This window comes from Capra hircus, chromosome 12, assembly GCF_001704415.2.
Source record: "Capra hircus breed San Clemente chromosome 12, ASM170441v1, whole genome shotgun sequence".
In the NCBI taxonomy this organism is placed as follows: domain Eukaryota; kingdom Metazoa; phylum Chordata; class Mammalia; order Artiodactyla; family Bovidae; genus Capra; species Capra hircus.
The window spans coordinates 50,366,473-50,390,133 of record NC_030819.1 but is presented as its reverse complement, the minus strand read 5'-3'; the positions used below and the strand labels follow the sequence as shown (position 1 = coordinate 50,390,133).

General features: G+C 40.1%; 1 protein-coding gene across 4 annotated transcripts in view; it reads right to left on the bottom strand.

Annotated features, from left to right (window-relative positions):
* MPHOSPH8 (M-phase phosphoprotein 8) overlaps positions 1–23,661 on the bottom strand; it is a 48,685-nt gene that overhangs the window by 20,356 nt on the left and 4,668 nt on the right. For all 4 annotated transcript variants that reach the window (XM_013968186.2, XM_013968188.2, XM_013968187.2 and 1 more), the window contains exons 2-3: positions 17,193–17,348; positions 1,616–2,437 (exon numbers count right to left, since the gene is read on the bottom strand). In XM_013968186.2, the coding sequence (XP_013823640.1) occupies positions 1,616–2,437; positions 17,193–17,348 (978 nt within the window). The remainder of the gene's footprint in view (positions 1–1,615; positions 2,438–17,192; positions 17,349–23,661) is intronic.

The window sequence follows — 23,661 nt, the reverse complement described above, 5'->3', positions numbered from 1 at the left end:
ACAACATGGGGAAAATATAAGTAGGATGTGAAAAGCTAATAAACTGACAAAGCTCTAAGCTTTACTTCACAATGCTACATCGTATCTGAATTCCTCTAAAAACCCTGACTTGCTCACAAATTAGCCCCCAAATTTCCAGCTGCAGTCAGTCCAAAAGAAAGTCTAGATTAGACTAAGACAAAAGTTGAGGTGCTTTCCAAAGCGGGATCGTCAGCATTTGTAATTGCTTCCCACCAGTCAGACTAGTGGGAAGACCAGGGCAGAACCTGCCTGCCTGCAATGCAGGAGACCTGGGTTTGATCCCTGGGTTGGGAAGATCCCCTGGAAGAGGGTATGGCAACCCACTCCAGTATTCTTACCTGGAGAATCTCCATGGACAGAGGAGAATACCAGGCTATATACAACCCATGGGGTCACATAGAATAGGACATGACTGAGCAACTAAGCACAGCACAGACAGACTAGTAGGGGAACAGTCTCTTTGGCATTTTAACTATTTTAAGCTGGTTACTGATAAGTAACAGCAGGGAAGGAAAAAACTCTGAGCCACCCTTTTGAGAGACATTTGCAACTCTGAGGGAAATCTCTGGCTAGGGCATCTAGGAGTTGTCAAGTGGCAGGCGAGGACTCACCAGTCAGTGCGGTAACCTCGCCCTTGTTTACAGTGCTTCTCCTCCCAGGACTGGTTCCCCATCCTCAGCATCCTCTTTTGTCTTTGGCTGAGGGTGGTGTTTGAGGGGAGGGTTTCATCCATTTTGGAGAGTTACTCAGTTTTCCTAGGTCTCTTTCATGTGCATGTGTTAGTAAACTTTTCATTTTCCCCATGTTAATCTGTTTAATGTCAGTTCAATTCTAGAGCAGCCAGGCAACCTAGAATCTAGGAGGGAGAAGAAAATCTCCCGATAAAGTATTAACTCCCTAATGGTAGAAGAACTTCTCTTATAGGCACACATCAGAGATACTACAGGGTCGGCTTCAAATCCATGAAATAAAGCAAACATTGCAATAAAACGAGTTATAATTTTTCCGTCTCCCAGTGCATTAGTGTAAAAGTTATATTTACACTATCGAATTAAGTGGGCAATAGCATTATGTCTAAAATAGCCATACCTAACTTAATTAAAAAAAACTGTATTGCTAAAAAAATGCTGGCTGTTGCCTGAACCTTCAGCTTTTTGCAAAAACAAAATCAAAGATCACTGATCACAAACACTGTAGGAAGTACAGTAATAATGAAAAAGTTTAGGACTTCCCAGTGGTCCAATGGTTGAGACTCCAGGGGCATGGGTTCCATCCCTGGTCAGGAAAGTTTCACACAGGGTGGCCAAAAAGCAAAACAAAAGTTTAAAATATTGCAAGAATTACCAAAATGTGGCACGGAGACAGGAAGTGAGCAGATGCTACAGGAAGAACGGCTCAGATACAGGGTTGCCACAAACCTTCAGTCTCATAAAAAGCGCACTATCTGCTAAGTGAAAGGAAACGAGGATGGGCTGTGCGCCACTGTCTCCAAGTCTTTACTTAGAGCACCGGCCTGAGTGGAATGTCCCTGTATTCTGTCAGGTGCAAACCTTCGTGGGATCCAACCACCCTCCACCAGGACCTGTGTACTCACCTCCCCCGGGGAGTCTGTGGGCCTGGACATCCTCGGCGGTGTCAGGGCAGAGGCAGGCACCGACTTATCCAACTCTGTGCTGCTTTGGCCTTTGTCTTGATTCCTTTGCTTTTTCTGTGTAGTTTTCTTCTCTAAGAAGACGTTCTTGTTTTCTAGCTTTTTGCTCTCTTTAAGCTCCTCTGTCCTTCTCGGTTTCTTTTTTTTCCTCCTTGCTTTGACCTCGTCCTCATCAGCACTTACACTGCCATCCTGCTGTATATCAGAAGCAGGATCTAGACTGGCTTCTTGCTCAGCTTTATCTTTAGCACCTCTAAACTTCTGCTTCTCCTCTCTGTTGTCAACCTGGAAATCTTCACAGTCCTCTTCCTGAAGGGGAGAATCACTAAGTACACCCAGGTCAGAGTCCACCTGAGATTCAACACATTTCTCTTTTTTTGTTTTTCTAATTTCTTTGGAATCGTCTCTTATTTTAGTCTTTAAATCTCTTATTTCACCCTTTTTAACTTTCTTTAACTCCTTAGTTTCTTTTATATCATCTTTTTTGGGCTTTTTGGATTCCTTTAATTCTTCTTTGGCTTCCAAAATTCTTTTCTTTGTCCTTAAATCAAAACCCAAACTTTCAGAGGAGCTCTCCAGGTCTGGTTTGGGCTTGTCTTTCAGTTTCCCAGTCTTTGCTTTCTTCTTTTTCAGGTCATCGGGGCTTTTCTCTTCCTTATGCCTTACTTTTTTCTTTTTCTTCTTTGGAGAAGTGTCTTCTTTAGTCTCACTATGTTGATCACTATCAGAGTTTGCCTCAAATATGTCATTATTTAAGGACAGTCTCTATAAAGCATAAAAAAGATTTTAAAACTCATTAAGAACACAGTAATTTAAAAGGTTTTGAAAACCTGTACTAATGAAATCTGGTAGGAATTTTTTATTCCTCCAGTTTCTCAACTTCTTAAAATTGTTGATGTAACTGAGGTTGTATAACTTACTTACATTGCTAACTTAAAGAGATCTTGGAGGTGACAATAAGCATCAACTTAAGGAAACAGATAAACACAGAGGGACAGAAATTATCAGTGTTGCTGTAGGTCCTAACAGTCATACGTATGGGGGGTTATGTATAATTTCGACTTCAAAATTTCCAAAACACCATTAAGTAATTTGTAAAGATTTATTTATTTTGTGTCAAAATAACCCTTTAAGAATTAAGTATCTGTCTAGATATAAAACCCCTATGCAAAGCATTTTCAGGTCCTATTTCCCCACATTCTCTTCTAAATGACTTGGGGAAGGAAAAGAGGGAGAATAAAGATAGGTGTATTTTTAAGTTTTCCCTGTGGTGCTTCAGCAAAGACCACCAACAAGTTTAATAAGGTAGTGGAAATGTGGTGGCACTGGCAAAACTTTTTGACTCCTAAAGATAATAATGATGGTGTGATCACTCACCTAGAGCCAGACATCTTGGAATGTGAAGTCAAGTGGGCCTTAGAAAGCATCACTACGAACAAAGCTAAGTGGAGGTGATGGAATTCCAGTTGAGCTGTTTCAAATCCTGAAAGATGATGCTGTGAAAGTGCTGCACTCAATATGCCAGCAAATTTGGAAAACTCAGCAGTGGCCACAGGACTGGAAAAGGTCAGTTTTCATTCCAATTCCAAAGAAAGGCAATGCCAAAGAATGCTCAAACTACCGCACAATTGCACTCATCTCACATGCTAGTAAAGTAATGCTCAAAATTCTCCAAGCCAGGCTTCTCCAATACGTGAACCGTGAATTCCCTGATGTTCAAGCTGGTTTTAGAAAAGGCAGAGGAACCAGAGATCAAATTGCCAAAATCCGCTGGATCATGGAAAAAGCAAGAGAGTTCCAGAAAAACATCTATTTCTGCTTTATTGACTATGCCAAAGCCTTTGACTGTGTGGATCACAATAAACTGTGGAAAATTCTGAAAGAGATGGGAATACCAGACCACCTAACCTGCCTCTTGAGAAATCTGCATGCAGGTCAGGAAGCAACAGTTAGAACTGGACATGGAACAACAGACTGGTTCCAAATAGGAAAAAGAGTACATCAAGGCTGTATATTGTCACCCTGCTTATTTAACTTATATGCAGAGTACATCATGAGAAACGCTGGACTGGAAGAAACACAAGCTGGAATCAAGATTGCCAGGAGAAATATCAATAACCTCAGATATGCAGACACCACCCTTATGGCAGAAAGTGAAGAGGAGCTAAAAAGCCTCTTGATGAAAGTGAAAGAGGAGAGCGAAAAAGTTGGCTTAAAGCTCAACATTCAGAAAACGAAGATCATGGCATCTGGTCCCATCATTTCATGGGAAATAGATGGGGAAACAGTAGAAACAGTGTCAGACTTTATTTTTGGGGGCTCCAAAATCACTGCAGATGGTGACTGCAGCCATGAAATTAAAAGACGCTTACTCCTTGGAAGAAAAGTTATGACCAACCTAGATAGTATATTCAAAAGCAGAGACATTACTTTGCCGACTAAGGTCCCTCTAGTCAAGGCTATGGTTTTTCCTGTGGTCATGTATGGATGTGAGAGTTGGACTGTGAAGAAGGCTGAGTGCCGAAGAATTGATGCTTTTGAACTATGGTGTTGGAGAAGACTCTTGAGAGTCCCTTGGACTGCAACGAGATCCAACCAGTCCATTCTGAAGGAGATCAACCCTGGGATTTCTTTGGAAGGAATGATGCTGAAGCTGAAGCTCCAGTACTTTGGCCACCTCATGTGAAGAGTTGACTCATTGGAAAAGACTCTGATGCTGGGAGGGATTGGGGGCAGGAGGAGAAGGGGACGACAGAGGATGAGATGGCTGGATGGCATCACTGACTCGATGGACGTGAGTCTGAGTGAACTCCGGGAGTTGGTGATGGACAGGGAGGCCTGGCGCGCTGCGATTCATGGGGTTGCAAAGAGTCACACACGACTGAGCGACGGAACTGAACTGAAGAGCACTTCATAAAAAAACAACTAGTGAAATAGGAGGGAGAGGGGTAAAGCACAGTCTTTAAAAGAATGACATGGCCCAAGGACAGGAAATAAATGGTTAGAACTAACCAGGTCTGACAAACCTAGACAGTGTATTAAAAGGCAGACACATCACTTTGCTGACAAAGTTCTATATACTCAAAGCTATGGTTTTTCCAGCAGTCATGTACAAATGTGAGAGTTGGATCATAAAGAAGGCTGAGAGCTCAAAAATTGATACTTTTGAATTTTGGTGCTGGAGAAGACTCTTGAGAGTCCCTTGGACAGCAAGGAGATCAAACCAGTCAATCCTAAAGGAAATCAACCCTGAATATCCATTGGAAGGACTGATGCTGAAGCTTCAATACTTTGGCCATCTGATGCAAAGAGCTGACTAATTGGAAAAGACACAAATGCTGGGGAAGACTGATGGCAAGAGAAGGGAGCAGCAGAGGATGAGATAACGGTTAGATGGCATCACTGACTCAATGACATGAGTTTGAGCAAACTCTGGGAGATAGTGAAGGACAGAGAAGCCTGGTGTGCTACAGTTCATGGGGCTGAAAGAGTTGGACATGAGTTAAGTGACTGAATAATGAACAACCAGGTCCAAGATGAAGAAGAAGACTTCCACTAGACCTTGAACCTCAGAGTACTCTCACTGTAACACATCAGCACACTAAGCGACACACCCAGAGGCACCATGACAGTTTCAAGAAAATGAAAGTGTTAGTGGGTCTGTCATGTCTGACTCTTTACGACCCCATGGACTGTAGTCCTCCAGGCTCCTCCTCCGTCCATGGAATTTTCCAGGCAAGAATACTGGAGTGGGTAGCCATTTTCTTCTCCAGGGGATCTTCCTCACCCAGAGATTGAACCTGAGCCACCCGGGAAGTGCTGACAATTCCAAGGTCGAGCATAAAAGTTCAACAAGTAGCCCAATTTCTGGAAATCCCCACCCCTTCCCTAAAACAGCTGGAATACTCTTCCCACTTATCAGTCTATAAAAACTTACTCACCTATAAAAACTGACAATCTCATAGCTTGGGGCTGCTCTTGCCTTCTGAGATGGCCCTCACTCTGCAGACTGTTTCTAAGTGAACTCACTTCTTACCTATCACTTTGTCTCTCACTGAATTCTTTCTGTGACAAGTACTTGAGCTTCATTAAGTCCCAGGTATGATCAGGGATTTAAAAGACAGTGGGTTCAAGTCCCAACCTGAGGTACACAGTTTCACCAGGACAGCAAAACAACCCCCGCCCCCCACCCCATGCCACAGACAACATCTACAACAAAATTAAGTGTCCAAGTGTTTCAATGAATCCCAGAATATAAGCTGGTAGGAACAAACACTGCAGGCGGTAAAGAATCCTCCTGCAACGTGGGAGACCTGGGTTCGATCCCTGGGTTGGGAAGATCCCCTGGAGAAGGGAAAGGCTACCCACTCCAGTATTCTGGCCTGGAGAATTCCATGGACTGTACAGTCCATGACTGAGTGACTTTCACTTTAATTTTCACTTCAGGAACAAACTAGTAATAGCAGTAAGACCCCTGTGGTACAAATATCCACACAAGAGCAAGCAAAGGTAGCGAGGAGAATGGAAGAAATCACTCAAAAGTCTAGCAGGGTCACCGGGAGGGGAGCTGCTGAAAGCGCAGGAGCTCTGGGCACTAGACCGTGAACGGATGGCCCAGGTTGACTGTTCTCTAGAGTAACCAGCCGACGCTCCCTGCCAGGTGTACTGGAAAAGGTCCCACCGTGAGAAACTGCTGAGATCAGATTCCAAACAAAGAAGGTGAAAGAAAACAGAAGATTCAGATATAAGTGATGGTGGTGGCAGGCTACAGCCTATAGGGTCGCAAAAGAGTCAAACATGACTTAGTGACTAATCAACAACAATGGTGGTGGTGAAAGGGTGAAACTAGAGCCCCAAAAGTCCCCTCATAAAGTCTGAGGCTATACTGTCCAATTCTTCATAAAATAAATAAAGTTTGCTCAGCAGTCATGAAGCTAAAAAATACTATCTTGTTCTCCTTTGCCTCCTAAAATTTCAAAAACATAATTCATATAAGCAATATAAATTGATTAGAGCATTTTATTAAATTGTTATAAGAGAAAGCAGACAAAGGAACAGAGTAATTAACCTAAAAAGAACCAACAAGATGGAAGAGAGACACACCTACTGTTAGAAAGAAACAACAGGCCCCAAATGCAGTCGATGATCCTAAGCCCACCAAGACAAATATCTAACCACACTCAGAATTATAAACCAGCAGTCTAGAGTTTCCTCATCAGCACTAGTGAAGGGTACTACTTGCCCTAATAGGACCCCCAGCCTCTCCATGAGGGAAGGTGATCTGGTCTGTAACAGTCTCAGTCTTTATTTTCTTGGGCTCCAAAATCACTGCAGATGGTGACTGAAGTCATGAAATTAAAAGACGCTTGCTCTTTGGAAGAAAAGCTGTGACAAACCTAGACAGGATATGAAAAAGCAGAGACATTACTTTGCTGACAAAGGTCCATCTAGTCAAAGCTATGCTTTTCTCAGTAGTTATGTATGGATTTGAGAGTTGGACCATAAAGAAAGCTGAGTGCCAAAGAATTGATGCATTTGAACTGTGGTGCTGGAGAAGATTCTTCAGAGTCCCTTGGACTTCAAGATCAAACCAGTCAATCCTAAAGGAAATCAAACTTTATATTCATTGGAAGGACTGATGCTGAAACTGAAGCTTCAATACTTCGGTCACCTGATGCGAAGAACTCACTCACTGGAAAAGACCCTGGTGTTGGGAAAGACTGAAGGCAAGGGAAGGGAACGACAGAGGATGAGATGGTTGGATGGCATCACTGACTCAATGGACAGGAGTTTCAGCAAGCTCCGGGAGTTGGTGATGGACAGGGAAGCCTGGTGTGCTGCAGTCCATGGGGTTGCAAAGAGTCAGACAGGACTGAGAGACTGAACTGAATCGTCTCCATCTGCCAATTACAACCTTTCCTTTCATGAGCTCCTGGGAGCATCCTTCTGTTTGTTAGACAGATGCTGTCTGACTTATGAACTGGATAAAGCCAATTAGAGCTTCAAATTTACTCAACTGAATTTTGGTTTATATAAAACAGTGAAAATAAAAAAATTTGAGGCATCAGGTAAAAAGACCAAGTGATTCATATGAGAAAGAAACTCAGATTTGTCATTAGAGATCCGTATTTCAAAGTGGGTGTGGAGGGAAAGGGAAGGATGCGAGAAAACAGGTACTAATCAACAACATCAAATAACCTATTATCAAATTGATAACCACAAAAAAGAAAAGAAAAATTAATCCAAGTAACTTTTGAACAATCAACACCAGAACTGAATACACTGCCGGAACAAAAACAACTGTAAATAAACTTGGAATTTCACAGTAGAATGGGCATAGTAAATCTGAAACTAATTTCTAATTATTGCAGGGCTCAGTAAATGACTACATATAATATTGAAGAACACCAGAGTTATCATGGAAGAAAAGGGAGACAGAACTACAGACACTAAGAACAACAGGAAGACACAGTGGCGACGGACTGAAATTAGACATCAGTATGAACTTGACTTAAAACTAATGTATTTTCCCCTTTATCTCTGTCTAAAGGGCCTAGAAATAATGATATCCCACTAGCAATAATGGCATCTTGCTTTCTAAATTCTATTCTGCCCTAAAAAAAATCAAGATTCCCTGAATAAAGGTTGGTGCCAAGGCTGGAGCAGGAGGGTACATGGGGACACTTTGTCCAGGGAGCTAAGACGCGCCCAGACAGACAGGGAAACCACAGGAGGACGCAGCTCACTCACTCAGAGGGCCTCCCGCAGCCCAGGGGTGGGCCTGCTTTAACAGCAGCAATCAAGTAACAAGACTCCAAGAGTGTGTACCGCTACTTGAAAAATTTAAGGGGGAGGGAGGAGCTGCTCTTTACAGGACACAAACTAAATAGCTTAGAAAAACAGAAAAGTTGTTATTTGCAACCACCACAGTAATAACCAATTAAAGCAAAATTATTCAAAATTATCTTAAAATCATGGGTGAGAGGTTGTTGAAGAAGTGATTCTCACAGTCCGAAAGGTTACTTATTAGGTTACTTACTATTTTACAGGGGAAAAGGTACCTTTAAAAGGGAAGAAAAAATAATAGACCTCACTTTATCATATAATTATAATTTAACACCAGCAATGAGATAACTGACGCAGGACTCATCTATCGATGTCATGTACCTTACCGATAGAATACACGTGCCCAAATGTCTATGCTTAATCTACAAATCAGCTAATTTCAATTTTAAGAATACTATTTGTGATTTAACATTAATTAGCATCCATCTAATTCCAATAGGAAGAAGCTTCTATAAAACTACTGGCCTGGATTCTGAAAAGGAGGGGGGGTCTGGGGGTGTTAGACCAGAGGAAACCGAGACAGGACAAAGCTTGGTGACGGACCCCCCAGGAAACCCACAGTGTGGCCAGACACCGGCCGCAGCCGTGACAGGAGCACGGCTGCCGCGATGCTGCTGCTGCGTCACGTGTCCTGACACAGAAGAGGGTCTCTGCTGCGTCGGACACACACACTCTCAGAAACCAAAGGCAAAGCCTGCAACTCAATCACGGCTCACTGGAAAGCTACCCCTCCGCTTTAAGCAAGTTCTGTAGGATACTTGTCTACAGAACTACTTGCCTGTGGGAGACCATCTCAAATTTCCCTCAATCCTGAAGAGCTGACAACTGACTTCCATCTTCTTGAAACAGTGGTGATGCCTCGTTTCCAAACAGAATACACTGTTTTTACTTAAATTTTCTGCATTGATAAAGGGGGCACATTAAGAATTGTTATGTCTTCTCGGAGAATTGAAACCTTCCTCATTATGTAATGTCTCTTAATCAACTGTGATTTTTTTAAGTGACTCATTTTTAGTCAGTCTTTCCAAAGCATTTAATGAAGTTTTCTTTGAAAAAAAGAAAAAAAAAAAAGGGGGGGGAGAAAGCAGGGTGGTGGTGGGGGGTGAAGAGAAAGAACAGACAAAGCTTGCTAGACAAAGCTGACTAACTGCTTCAAAAAGATTTTAAATGAATTCTAAAACTGAATTTTTTTTTCCAAAATACAGTCAATCTTAGAGTCAGATTATCAGTTGAAACAGAGTTGATAAGAAAAAGTATCCCCCACACACCACCAACTCCCCAATCTACATTTCTAGCCGAAATCTTCCTCTTGAACTCAGATCAGACCCATGTTTCCAATGGGAGATGGGCCATCTTCACTTGGACAAGCAAGTAACTAAAATCTCATGTGTTCAAAACTGGAGCTGTTCCCTAAATAATACCATGATGTATCTAGGTATATCCCAATCCAGTAATTCAAGTTGTCTCTTTAGTCCACTCTTCCCTCAGCCACTGACCTACGTGCATCAATTCTGCAGCCTCACCACCTCAACTCAGCTCCTCCCACCTCCCCTTCCAGAGTCAGTCAGGACCATAGCGTCTCAGAATCATCTTCCCAGTAATGTAAGTAGTAAAGGCAAAGGAATGTCAGAATTACAAAATCACAAGCTGTAATGAAATAATGATTCCAGGCAATGACCACTTGTGGCTCCTAAAACCTACACATGAAATGTGAGGACTTGTCATGTGGATCAGACTGAAACTCCTCATCTCAGAGATTCTGTTAACCTCACGGGAGAGGAGTCAACTAGACAAGACGGGCATTCTGACATGTTACAGCAAGGCTCACGACCATCTGTGCAAAATATCAGTAAAAAAGCCAATGAACTCCCGTGCAATCCTGCTTCTCCATTAGAAAAACATGGAGAGACAGAGGAACATGTTAAAAGACACCATGTGCTCAAAACCTAGAATACAGGAAACTCTACACAAAAATAATCTGGTCTCTTCATCAAATAGACATGATGGGGAAAAATGGGGGAAGGTTACAGGAAGAAGCTGTTACAGATTAAGAGAGATGCAGAGATTATCAAGGATATGTAACATCCAGACCTTTTTCAAATCCCAATTCAATCAAGTCAACAAAGACATGCTTTGTTTGAGACAACTGGGAGAAACTGAATAGATTATTAGATATTAGAAAGTATTAAGAAAAAAGCGTAACTTCACAGTGTGAAATTATCTGCTACTGCTACTGCTAGGTCACTTCAGTTGTGTCCGACTCTATGTGACCCCATAGACGGCAGCCCACCAGGCTGCCCTGTCCCTGGGATTCTCCAGGCAAGAACACTGGAGTGGGCTGCCATTTCCTTCTCCAATGCATGAAAGTGAAAAGTGAAAGTGAAGTCGCTCAGTCGTGTCCGACCCTCAGTGACCCCATGGACTGCAGCCCACCAGGCTCCTCTGTCCATGGGATTTTCCAGGCAAGAGTACTGGAGTGGGGTGCCATTGCCTTCTCCACTGATTTCAAATGAATCGCAGGGTTAGCTGCACTGGGGTGATCCAGCCCCGGAATAACTGGCCAGATTCAATGAAGTCAGGATATAAAAATTAGTTACCAACTGATACATAGGTATTAGATGATAGAAAGGAACTAGTGTTAACTTTTAAAATAATTAAAATGTGAATAAAATTAAAACCACACATATTACAAACCTGAGCACTTTCAGTACACTAGTAATCTGTCTTTTTACTTACTTGAAGAGTTTCACACACACAACAAGCATATTATTTATTATACAAACTAGGGCAAATCTGAAAATGAAGGGGGGCTCTGGTCATGATTACAGTAAGTCAACAGGCATACGCTGGGGCTGACTCAAGCAGGTTAGGGTCAGTCACCCTCCTCCACTAGGTCAACACCCGGTGGACAAGGTGTGATGACAAAATCACCGCACAGTATACACCCCCCTCAGGGTCACTCCCTCTACCTAATCACCTCTGGGAAGCATGAACTCTTCAGCAGTGCAACCACTGCTCAAATAACTTTTGGAAGTGCACTTTTGCACTGTAAGAACCATCATCATGCATTTTTTTTGCACACAAAAAGGAGGCATCATTAGAAATTATTTTCTTGCATGACATTCACATTCTTATGAAGACAATTCCAAAACAGTAAGTTTTAAAAACATTTTGGTTCATGGCACTACTGGAATAAATGTTTACTTCACAAAATCTACACTTTTAAAAATAAAGCTTATTTGAGTGTGCAAATTCTCATTCGTTTTATATTAAAAGAGTACATATATTACTTTATAGCCAGTATTTCAAGAAGCTAAAAAAAACAACTATCCTCAGAAAAATTTTAAAATAAAGGCAAAACTATCTCTTAGCTGAGGAGTAGGGACACAGATTAATTATTAAAAAACACAGCTGTTTGCTTGCTAGAATATGTACTAATAAAAAATTATTTTAAAAGAAGGGCAGAAGACAAGGATATGGAACTATTCTTAAAAGTAAGATCACACATGGACAACTTGTAAGGCTCCTCAAGAACAAAAGATAGATACGATCTATTCTCATAAAACTACGACCATTTAAGAGTCTGGCCCATATAAGACACTTGATATTTACTAAAAAACAAAACAAAACAAAACATGCAATCCCTAAAAAAGAAAACCAGGAAGGTAAAAGCAGTAAAATGTTGCTGTGATGGTCCAGCAGAGGTTATTCTTTGTCATGTAACATCCATCATCAGAGTTCTCAAGGAAACCAGCCAGTGCCTAGCTGTGGATTTTTAGTTGACTAAAAATGAAGTTCTAGACTGTATCACACAAATCAATGCTAAATAGCACTTCATCGCTTTTTTAAAAAATTTCGAACTACCCGATGGTCAACAAAAAGATAAAGGTATCCAAATGCTAAAAAAAAATTTTTTAATGAACAAATACCATTTCTGCATGATGTATATTTTCTGGTGAATAGAATCAACAATCACTTTTTGGTAGAAACCATTTCTATTTCTGTGATGCTGACTGAGTCCTGAACAAGCAGGGCTCCCAGAATTGGTAGCACTTCTCCATAAGCAAACATTTTGGTGACAGGCAAATATTGTATTTTACAAGCGGCACATGTCTCTCTGGCATGAACAGTGATGACGAGGTGAATGAAGCCTTTTTCTCCTACTCTCTACTTCTACACTTAGAGTGAAAGAATCACAAGAACTTATGAACAGCAAAACTATTTTGCTAAAGTGGGAAAAGGTTACTGAGTAACTACTCATTTTTGCCATAGGCTTGTCTACCAACACCATTCAATAATTAGGTTAAAAGTCACAGCAATATAAATACTGGAATACTGTATAAATATGGGCTTCCCTAGTGGCTCAGACGGTAAAGAATCTGCCCATAACCTGGGACCTGTGTTTGATCCCTGGGTCCAGAAGATCCCCTGGAGATGGGAATGGCTACCCACTCCAGTATTGTTGCTTGGAGAATCCCATGGACAGAGGAGCCTGGAGGGGCTACAAGTCCATGAGGTTGCAAAGAGTCAGACACAACTGAGTGACTAACACGTTCATTTTCATATACTGTTATATTTAAAATGGGTAACCAACAAGGTCCTACTGTATACCCCAGGGGACGGACCTCTGCTCAATGTTAATATGGCAGCCTGGATAGGAGGGGAGTTTGGGGGAGAATGGATACATGTATATGCATGGCTGAGTTGCTCTGCTATGCACCTGAAACAATCACAATGTTGTTAATCGGCTATACCCCAATAAAAAAAAAAAAAAGAACAGAGGTTTCAGTCTTAAAAGATTCAAAATGTTATTAGTGCCTGGAATTTTAAGTTATTTATAAAATATTAAGGACAACTTAGAAAAAGACACTTTCTAGTGGAAAAGTATCTCCCTAAAATTAGGACAAGGATTTTTAAGCTTAAGAAGAAGCCTCAAACCCAGCAGTCAGTCTATCAGGAGTCGTTCTCATCCAGACTCCTGTGCAAGCTGGACTGAAGCAGAGCCCTGGTGATGTGATGGGACAACAAAGCCAGTGTTCTATGAGTCAAGACTTTCTGAGTAAAGTTTTAGCAAACTTATCTCACTCATCAGGGAGTAAAGTTAAAGATAAATTTAAGAAAACTCAATCAAAATGTCTAAATTTTGAGAGCAATATGAACCAATCACCTAGTACGATGGGTGCATTTGTGTCTATAAGCATTTTTAGTGAAAGAAATAGGGGAGGAGGGAGTAGGCACCCATTCTAGAAAAGTGAATATGACTATAGCAAAACACTGAAGGAAAAAAGGCTCTAATCTGAACTCATAAAGGATTTCCTTTATAAAAATTTAAAAAGTACTGAAGAATTTCCTTAGTAATTTAAAAACTATTTATTAAAGACTCTGCCACTACAGCATACATTTTAAAAACTGTTAATTCCACTATTCTAAATCAATTTCAAACTACAGCCTAAACCAAAAGAAAGCCTACCACAGTGCCTGACTCTATCAGTACTAACTGGTGAACTGAGCCTAGTTACTTAGCTCATTGAGCCTGCCTCAGTTTTCTCAGTCTAATCCATAAAAGTGCTGGCCGGGTATCTGGTATATACAGAGTACAAGCACTAGCCAGGCAGAGGTGCCTCTATCACTACAATTATTATCAAAAACCATTACACACAGTCAAGTCCTAATATTGCTTTTGTCATTTAAAAGATACTAAGTATGTAATAAAATTCAAACTGTAGGGAAAGAAGGGATCAATATTCAGTCCTTAAAATAAAAACTTCAATAAGAAATTTTGTTGCGAGTGATTTTCACTGCATATTAATACTTCTAAATTCAAGAACATCTGTCAGTATAAAAAATGAAAATTATTTCTAATAAAAAAGAAAACTAAAAGTAAAAAGAAAAATTTCACAAGAGTGGGGTTGATTTATAAATAAAAGCTATAAATGAAACTTAGAGTAAAACAGGAAATTCTCAGAAGATTCATAAATAAAGCCAATTCAATAATGTGTGGAATACAAAAATCAAAGGTAAAACAACGGATAAACCCCTAGAAGGAAACCCTTGAGCCAAATTTGTGCATTAATTTTAACATTATCCCACTTTCAACCACCATCAAGTCTTTTTCCAAACTGCTTCTGAAGGAAGTTTAATAACTCATCTGAGTTCCTTTGAATCCATTATCCTTCCTTAGCATCAACAAGAGCTCCTAAAACACAATAAAGTGGCTAAAAACTAAAGTGGATATAATCAGACTTGTGAATAATCTGAAATAGATTAAAGGTATAGCTTTTAAGTTATAGATTAAAAACTATAGCTTTATAAAGTGATCTAAGAATTGTTTTAATTAGCAGAAAAGTCAGACTTAGAAATATGTTACTAAAGCTGATTAGTTTTACTAATCACTATTTCACACCAAATAGCTGTGAAAAGAAGAGAAGCAAAAAGCAAAGGAGAAAAGGAAAGATATACCCATTTAAATTCAGAGTTCCAAAGAATAGCAAGTAGAGATAAGAATGCCTTCTTCAGTGTTCAGTGCAAAGGAAAACAATAGAATGGGAAAGACTAGCGATCTCTTCACGAAAATTAGAGATACCAAGGGAATATTTCATGCAAAGATGGGCTCGATAAAGGACAGAAATGGTATGGATCTAACAGAAGCAGAAGATAGCAAGAGGAGGTAGCAAGAATACACAGAAGAACTGTACAAAAAAGATCTTCATGACCCAGATAATCACAATGGTGTGTGATCACTCATCTAGAGCCAGACATCCTGGAATGTGAAGTCAAGTGGGCCTTAGAAAGCATAATTATGAACAAGACTAGTGGAGGTGATGGAATTCCAGGTGAGCTCTTTCGAATCCTAAAAGACAATGCTGTGAAAGTACTTCACTCAATATGCCAGCAAATTTGGAAAACTCAGCAGTGGCCACAGGACTGGAAAAGGTCAGTTTTCATTCCAATTCCTAAGAAAGACAATGCCAAAGAATGCTCAAACTACCACACAACTGCACTCATCTCACATGCTAATAAAGTAATGCTCAAAATTCTCCAAGCCAGGCTTCTCCAATACGTGAACTGTGAACTTCCAGATGTTCAAGCTGGTTTTAGAAAAGGCAGAGGAACCAGAGATCAAATTGCCAACGTCTGCTGGATAATCGAGAAAGCAAGAGAGTTCCAGAAAAACATCTATATCTGCTTTACTGACTATGCCAAAGCCTTTGACTGTGTGGATCACAATAAACTGTGGAAAATTCTGAAAGAGATGGGAATACCAGACCACCTGACCTGCCTCTTGAGAAATCTGTATGCAGGTCAGGAAGCAACAGTTAGAACTGGACATGGAACAACAGACTGGTTCCCAATTGGGAAAGGAGTATGTCAAGGCTGTATATTGTCACCCTGCTTATTTAACTTCTATGCAGAGTACATCATGAGAAATGCTGGGCTGGATGAAGCACAAGCTGGAATCAAGATTGCCAGGAGAAATATCAATAACCTCAGATATGCAGATGACACCACCCTTATGGCAGAAAGTGAAGAACTAAAGAGCCTCTTGATGAAAGTTAAAGAGGAGAACGAAAAAGTTGGCTTAAAGCTTGACATTCAGAAAACGAAGATCATGGCATCCGGTCCCAACACTTCATGGCAAATAGATGGGGAAACAGTGGAAATAATGGCAGACTTTATTTTTGGGGGCTCCAAAATCACTGCAGACGGTGCCTGCAGCCATGAAATAAAAAGACACTTACTCCTTGGAAGAAAAGTTATGACCAACCTAGACAACGTATTAAAAAGCAGAGACATTACTTTGCCAACAAAGGTTCATCTAGTCAAAGATACGGCTTTTCCAGTAGTCATGTATGTATGTGAAAGTTGGGACTATAAAGAAAGCTGAGTGCCGAAGAATTGATGCTTTTGAACTATGGTGTTGCAGAAGACTCTTCAGAGTCCCTTGGACTGCAAGGAGATCCAACCAGTTCATCCTAAAGGAAATTAGTCCTGAATGTTCATTGGAAGGACTGATGTTGAAGCTGAAATTCCAATACTTTGGCCACCTGATGCAAAGAACTGACTCATTTGAAAAGACCTTGATGCTGGGAAAGATTGATGGTGAGAGAAGGGGACGACAGAGGATGAGATAGTTGGATGGCATCACTGACTCAATGGACATAAGTCTGAGTAAACTCTGGGACTTGGTGATGGACAGGGAGGCCTGGCGTGCTGCAGTTCATGAGGTTGCAAAGAGTCGGATGTGAGTGAGCAACTGAACTGAACTGAAAGCTGATTAAATATAAAAGTATGTGTTGTATCTGCAGTAGTAATGTGAATAGCACACAAGGTATTCCTCAGGTATACGAAAACACAATGTTCACATCACGGACAAACAAGTAAAATTTCAACATGTCTCTTTTCTCCCCATTTTCTTCTTACTTGTAACTTAATCAACATGTCCAAACTATAGCTGTTTGTCACCTGCAATCACAGGCTGGCTGCAAAAAGAACAGTTTGGCAAAAATCAATGAAAGCATTCTATGAGAATCAACTGGCTATACAGAGCTTCCAATAGAAATGCTGTATATTTCATTTTTCCTAGTAAATTCCATATTGTACATTTTGTATTCCATTATATTTATAGTAAATTTATTATATTAAAAAAAAATCACTATGAGATAAAATAGAATACCTGGATATCTTTCTTCACTGATTTAGCTTTGTTATCTGCAATTTTCTTCCTAAATTCAAGAAGAACTTCCTTACAGTCCTCAAGGTGAATCTCAGGCTCCCAGGTATCATCATCTGCTGTGTATCCTTTCCACCGAACCTTATAAAGGACCTTACCCTGTAACATAAATTAAAAACAGGCAAATAAAGGATATTAGATTTGATTATAGTTCCAAAGCCATACAGTTGCTGAGAACAAATGAACCAACTTACAATGGAGATTAAAATCATGATAAAGAATGTTCATCTAAAAAAAAAAAATCATCTCCTGAGATCATTTGTGAATTCCTTAAAACACATAATGAAATTCCACCCAATCCAAGTCCAGCTACAGTTTCTCCTCTGAGGGCAACTGCTTACCACAGTGGAATAGTAAGACATCAGTCACATTTTAACTTTCGTCCCCTCCTAACATGAACTGGCCTAAAAGCATCTCTTAAAATGTTCTAAGACAGAAGCCAGTGATTGTAAATTTCTGGGGAGGAGAGTGGAAGGAGAGTTCATCTTCAATCTATTTTATATATAGTACTTTTCACTTAATAAGTAATTTTTAAATTAAAAAAATAAAAATTTAAATAACAACAAGAATAAAATGTGTGTGTGTGGGGGGAGTTCTTCTCCTGACGCAAGTGGCCTTAAAAAAAAAAAAGTATCCCTGGTGGTCCAGTGGTGAAGTCTCAGCACTTCCAATGCAGGAGGCCCGGGTTCAATCTCTGGTCAGGGAACTATATCCCACTTGTTCCAACTAAAGACCCCAGGTGCTGCAACGAAGACCTGGCACGGCCTAAGAAGTAAATAAATAAATATGAAAAAAAAAGTATCACACCAAAGACAAAGACAACAGAAGCAAAAAAGTCACACTACATCAAACTAGAAAGCTTCTACACAGCAAAGCAAGTCATCAACAAAATGAAAAGGCAACAGCCTGAATGGGAAGATAATTGCAAGTCGGATATCTGATAAAGAGTCAATATTCAAAACATATAAAGAACTGAGAACTTCCAGTGGTTAACACGCTAGGCTTCCAATGCAGGGCTGTGGGTTCGATCCCTGATCAGGGAAGTAAGATCCTGCATGCCATATGGCAAAAAAAAAAAAAAAAAGAGAACTGATACAACTACACAATAAAACAAACCAACCAGATTAAAAAATAGGCAACTGTGCTTCCCTTCAGTGGTGAAGAATCCGTCTGCCAATGCAGGAGACACAGGTTTGATCCCTGATCCAGGAAGATCCCACATACCAAGGAGCAACTAACCCCATGCACCACCACTATGAGCCTGCGCTCTAGAGCTGGGGAGCCACACAAGATAAGCTACCGCAATACACCTGAAGCAGCCCCCCTCACCACCACTAGAGAAAAGCTTGTGCAGCAGTGAAGACCTAGCATGACCAAAATAAATGTAAAACACCTGAGATATTACCTCACACCTACTAGGTCAAACAAACAAAACCAAAGAACATAACAAGGGTTGGTGATGACATAGAGAAAAGAGAACCTTCTCACACTGATGGTGGGTATGTAAAATGATACAATTGCTATGGAAAACAATTCAGCAATTCCTCAACATGTTAAACAAAATTACCTCATAATCCAGCAATTCCACTATGAGGTATATATCCCAAAGAACTGAAAACAGAGACATATTTGAACACACATTTCAGGGCAGCATTATAACAACCCAATCAGTCAATCAATAGATGAATGTATAATCAAAATGTGGTATTCAGCCTTAAAAGGGGAGGAAATTCTGACACATGCTGACATGGATGAACCTTACAACCATGCTAGGTGAAATAAGCCAGGCACAGGAGGAAAATATTTATGATTCCATTCATATGAAGCACCTACAACATGGAAACTCACTGAGACAGAAAGGAGACGGGCTGAGAGAGAGAGAACAGGGAATCAGTGTTTACTGGGGACAGAGTTTCACTTTGGGAAGATGGAAAAGTTCCGGAGCTGTACAGAGGTGCTACTGCACATCAATGTGGATGTACTTAATTACCCCTGAACTGTACACTGAAAAGTGGTTATAGTGGAAAATTCAAGATACACATATAGAATACATATGTATGTGTTAATCGCTCAGTTATGTCCAACTTTTTGTGACCCCATGGACTGTAGTCCACCAGGCTCCTTTATTCATGAGATTTCCCAGACAAGAATACTGGAGTGGGTTGCCATTCCCTTCTCCAGGGGATCTTCCTGACTCAGGGATCAAACTCAAGTCTCCTTCATTGCAGGCAGATTCTTTATCATCTGAGCCACCAGGGAAGCCGATATACATAAACTACAACAAAAACATTTTCAAGTTCCTTGTTGCGTCTTTTGTCCATTTTTCTTGCTCATTTATAAGAATTTTTCTTTTGAAAACCTTTGTTTTTGGTCATGGCATGCATCTTGCAGGATCTTAGCTCCCCAACCAAGGATCAAACCTGGGCCACAGTAGGCACCGAATCCTAACCACCAGACTACCAGAGAAGTCCCTATTAAGTCTTTGTCATATATATTCCAAATTCTTGCTTCTCTAGATTTCTGATTTTTTTTTCTCCTTAATGCCCAACTTCACTGAGAAGCAAGAACGCCCTCAATTCAATAGTTCCCGAATGATCTGCAGAGCACCATTCTAGCTCTGCTTTTAACACTGTCTGGTTTTATTCACACAACCACCAAGGCCACAAACTTTCCAAGCTGAGTGCCCTCCCAGGTCAGTCCCCAGCCATGCCCACACTGCTTTCCAGACACTCTGCTACCTGTAGGAAGACTCAGTATCAGCCTTTAACAGGGTGAGAAAGTGAGAGATGATGGGAAAAGTATATAGCCTCTTAACTTCCAACAATAATCCTGAAAATCTTTATAATTTTAAAATGATAATTAAAAGCCTACGTAAGAACTTCCCGGTAGTCCAGTGGTTAAGACTCTATGGTTCCACTACAGGGTGAGCAGGCTCAATCCCTGGTCAGGAAACTAAGATCCTGCAAAGTGGCAAAAAAAAAAAAAAAAAATTCTGTTTAATGGTTCAGTTATGCAGCTGTGGGGGGTGGGTGGGAGTGATTATACCAAATGAAAATGTATGCACATTCTTTTTAGCAAAAGTGTGGAAAAAGAAAACTATTAGTATACAACATTGTGACAGCTTCTATGAAGGTGTAGTTAAAAGGAGATACACCAAGGTGAGACAGCATGGTTGCATAATGCTGAACTCCTCTGTACCAATGGAGGCAAAGGAAAAAAAAAATGTGCTGTACTGCCTTCACGGAGCAGTATTCTTGGTCTTGGTAGGAGTATCACATGAGAAGTTACACTGTTACAGCAGAGTGGAAAAACACCTTCATGTACCAACAGTAGGGCATGGAAACAAATGATCCTTGCTTTGGGGCCACCTGATTTTTGTGTGCATAAAAATAATGCTAAATTTATTACTCAAGGGGGCTTAAAAAAAAAAACACCATTTACTTTCAAAAGCATAAAAAAAATGTATATAGAAGAAAAAAATAAAGCCAATATTAACAACTGGGGGATCTGAGTGAAGGCATGTGGGAGATACTAAACAATTCTTGCAGCTTTTCTGATTTATGGGGGAAAAAAAAACTAGTAAAGTTTTATTTCAACAATGAACATAGATATAAATTTAATATTAGTTATCAATTAAGTTTGATCTAGTCAATGACAATGAGGAATATTAATAATCATTTTTGAGTATAAGGAGTACTCAATTTTAGCTCCAGACTTGACTGACAAATAACAGCCTTTATTTCAGCAGTTTTGCTTCATTCATTCATTCAATAAATGTTTACTGAGGGTCACTTATGTGTACAGCAGTATACAAAAGACATCACTGAATTATACTTTTTTTTTTTAATAGGAGTAATGTCAACCCAAATATTGCCCAAAACTTTGCTGTATACTAAAAACTTTCATAACAGCCCTGGGATCTATAAACTTATCTTCAAAACTTCCATAATCTCTATTTTCTTGGTAGCTGAGCTTAACCCATGAGCCAAACTATAAGGAAGCAAATGGTCCTCCTATCTTCTTAAGATTCTAGATAATTAGTTTAAACAAAAAATCTCAAGGCCAGTGAGTCTGAGTGTATTATGAACATGAATTTTTTTTAAAAAAAGCACAACTGTAATTAGGCACTTTAGTGGACTTCAAGTATATTAATAATAAAAGCAGGAACTTCCCTGGAGGTTCAACGGTTAAGACTGCACTTCTCATGTGGGGTTCGGGGATCAATCCCTGCTCAGGATGCCTTGTTTCAAGGCAATAAATAAATAAAAGAAGCAAAAATAGCTAATATATTCTAAAATGGTGAGGCAAAAAATGAGTAATAAAAGAAGTAAAAATATCTGGTATCTTTTAGTACTGCTTTAAACACATCACAAAAAATGACAGTTAAACTAATCAATAATATCAGGAATATGAAGTATCAACTGACTCATCTGAAAAGACCCTGATGCTAGGAAAGATTGAAGGCAGGAGGAGAAAGGGATGAGAGGATGAGATGGTTGGATGGCATCACCAACTCAATGGACATGAGTTTGAGTAGACTCGGGGAGCTAGTGATGGACAGAGTAGCCTGGTGTGCTGCAGTCCATGGGGTTGGAGAGTTGGACACAACCAAGCGACTGAACTGAAACTGAATGAAACAGAGAATAGCCTCCTGCATTCAAATTATTCTCAAATCACTTCCCCATTCTTCCAGTTTCAAGTTCTTAACTAATGGTTGATTTGCTTGCTGGCAGATGTATTATAGGTTTCAAGTAACCCAACTGGGCCCTGGTGGATCAAATGATAAACAATTAGCCTGCAATGCAGGAGACCTGGGTTCAATCCCCGGGTAGGGAAGATCGCCTGGAGAAGGGAATGGCGACCCATTCCAGTATTTTTGCCTGGAGAATCCCATGGACAGAGGAGTCTGGCGGGCTGCAGTCCATGGGGTCACAGAGTTGGACACCACTGAGTGACTGAGTTGAACACTTTCAACACACTTAATCAGGCAAATATTCAATGTAAACAACATAAGAACTTACGTCAGTGAAAGTAAAAAATTCTCTTAAAGCACATGAAACATTTACTAATAATCAAATGTTTGGAAAGTAAGCAATATATTTATACACAATTTATGGAAACTGGAAAATAATGTTATCTGAATGAAAACAAACAATTTATGAAGTGCAACTAAAGTAAGATGAGAACATAATTTAACATAACATAAAGGTATGTTATTTGAAAAAAGAAAGGCTAAAAACACTGAGCTATGCAAAGGAAACTGTAAATAAGGTGAAAAGACAACCCTCAGAATGGGAGAAAATAATAGCAAATGAAACAACTGACAGAGTTAATTTCCAAAATATACAGGCAGCTCATACAACTCAATACCAGAAAAACAAACAACCCAATCAAAAAGCACAAAAGACCTAAACAGACATTTCTCCAAAGAAGACATATACATGGCTAATAAACACAAGAAGAGATGCTCAAAATCGCTCATTATTAGAGAAATGCAAAGCAAAACTACAATCACCTCATGCCAGACAGAATGGCCATAATAAAAAAATCCACAAGTAACAAGTGCTGGAGAGGGCATGAAGAACAGGGAACCACCACACTGCTAGAGGGAACGTAAACTGATACAGCCACTGTGGAAAACAGGATGGAAAGTCCTTTAAAAACTAGGAATAAAACTACCATACAACACAACAGTCCTGCTGCTGGGCATAGACCCTGAAGAAACCAAAACTGAAAAGGACACAAGTACCCCAATGTTCACCGCAGCACTATTTACAATAGCCAAGACGTGGAAGTAACCTAGATGTCCATCAACAGATGAACTGATAAAGAAGCTGTGGTACGTATATACAATCACATCAGCCATGAAAAGGAACTCTTCTGAGTCAGTTCTAATGAGGTGGACGAACCTAGAGCCTAATATACAGAGTGGAGTAAGTCAGAAAGAGAAAAACAAGTATCTTATATTAATGCATATATATGGAATCTAGAAGGAAGATACTGACAGGTCTGTTTGCAGAGCAGCAGTGGAGACACAGACATAGAGAACAGACTTATGGACAAGGGTGGGTGAGATGAATGGAGAGAGTAGCATGAATGCATATGCACCAACGTATGTAAACAGACAGCCAATGGGAGTTTGCTATATGACTCAGGGAACTCACACTGGGGCTCTGTAATAACCTAGAGAGGTGGAATGGGAGGGAGGTGGGAGGGAGATAAGAGGGAGGAGACATTTGTACACCTATGGTTAATTCATGTTGATGTATGACAAATCAAACCAATACTGTAAAGCAATCACCAATCAATTAAAAATAAATATTGTTTTTAAAAGCTGTGCATCCATCTCACGATGTTAGAAAAAGACCAACAAATAAGGAATAGATGCAGCAAAGATGATTTAATAAAATTC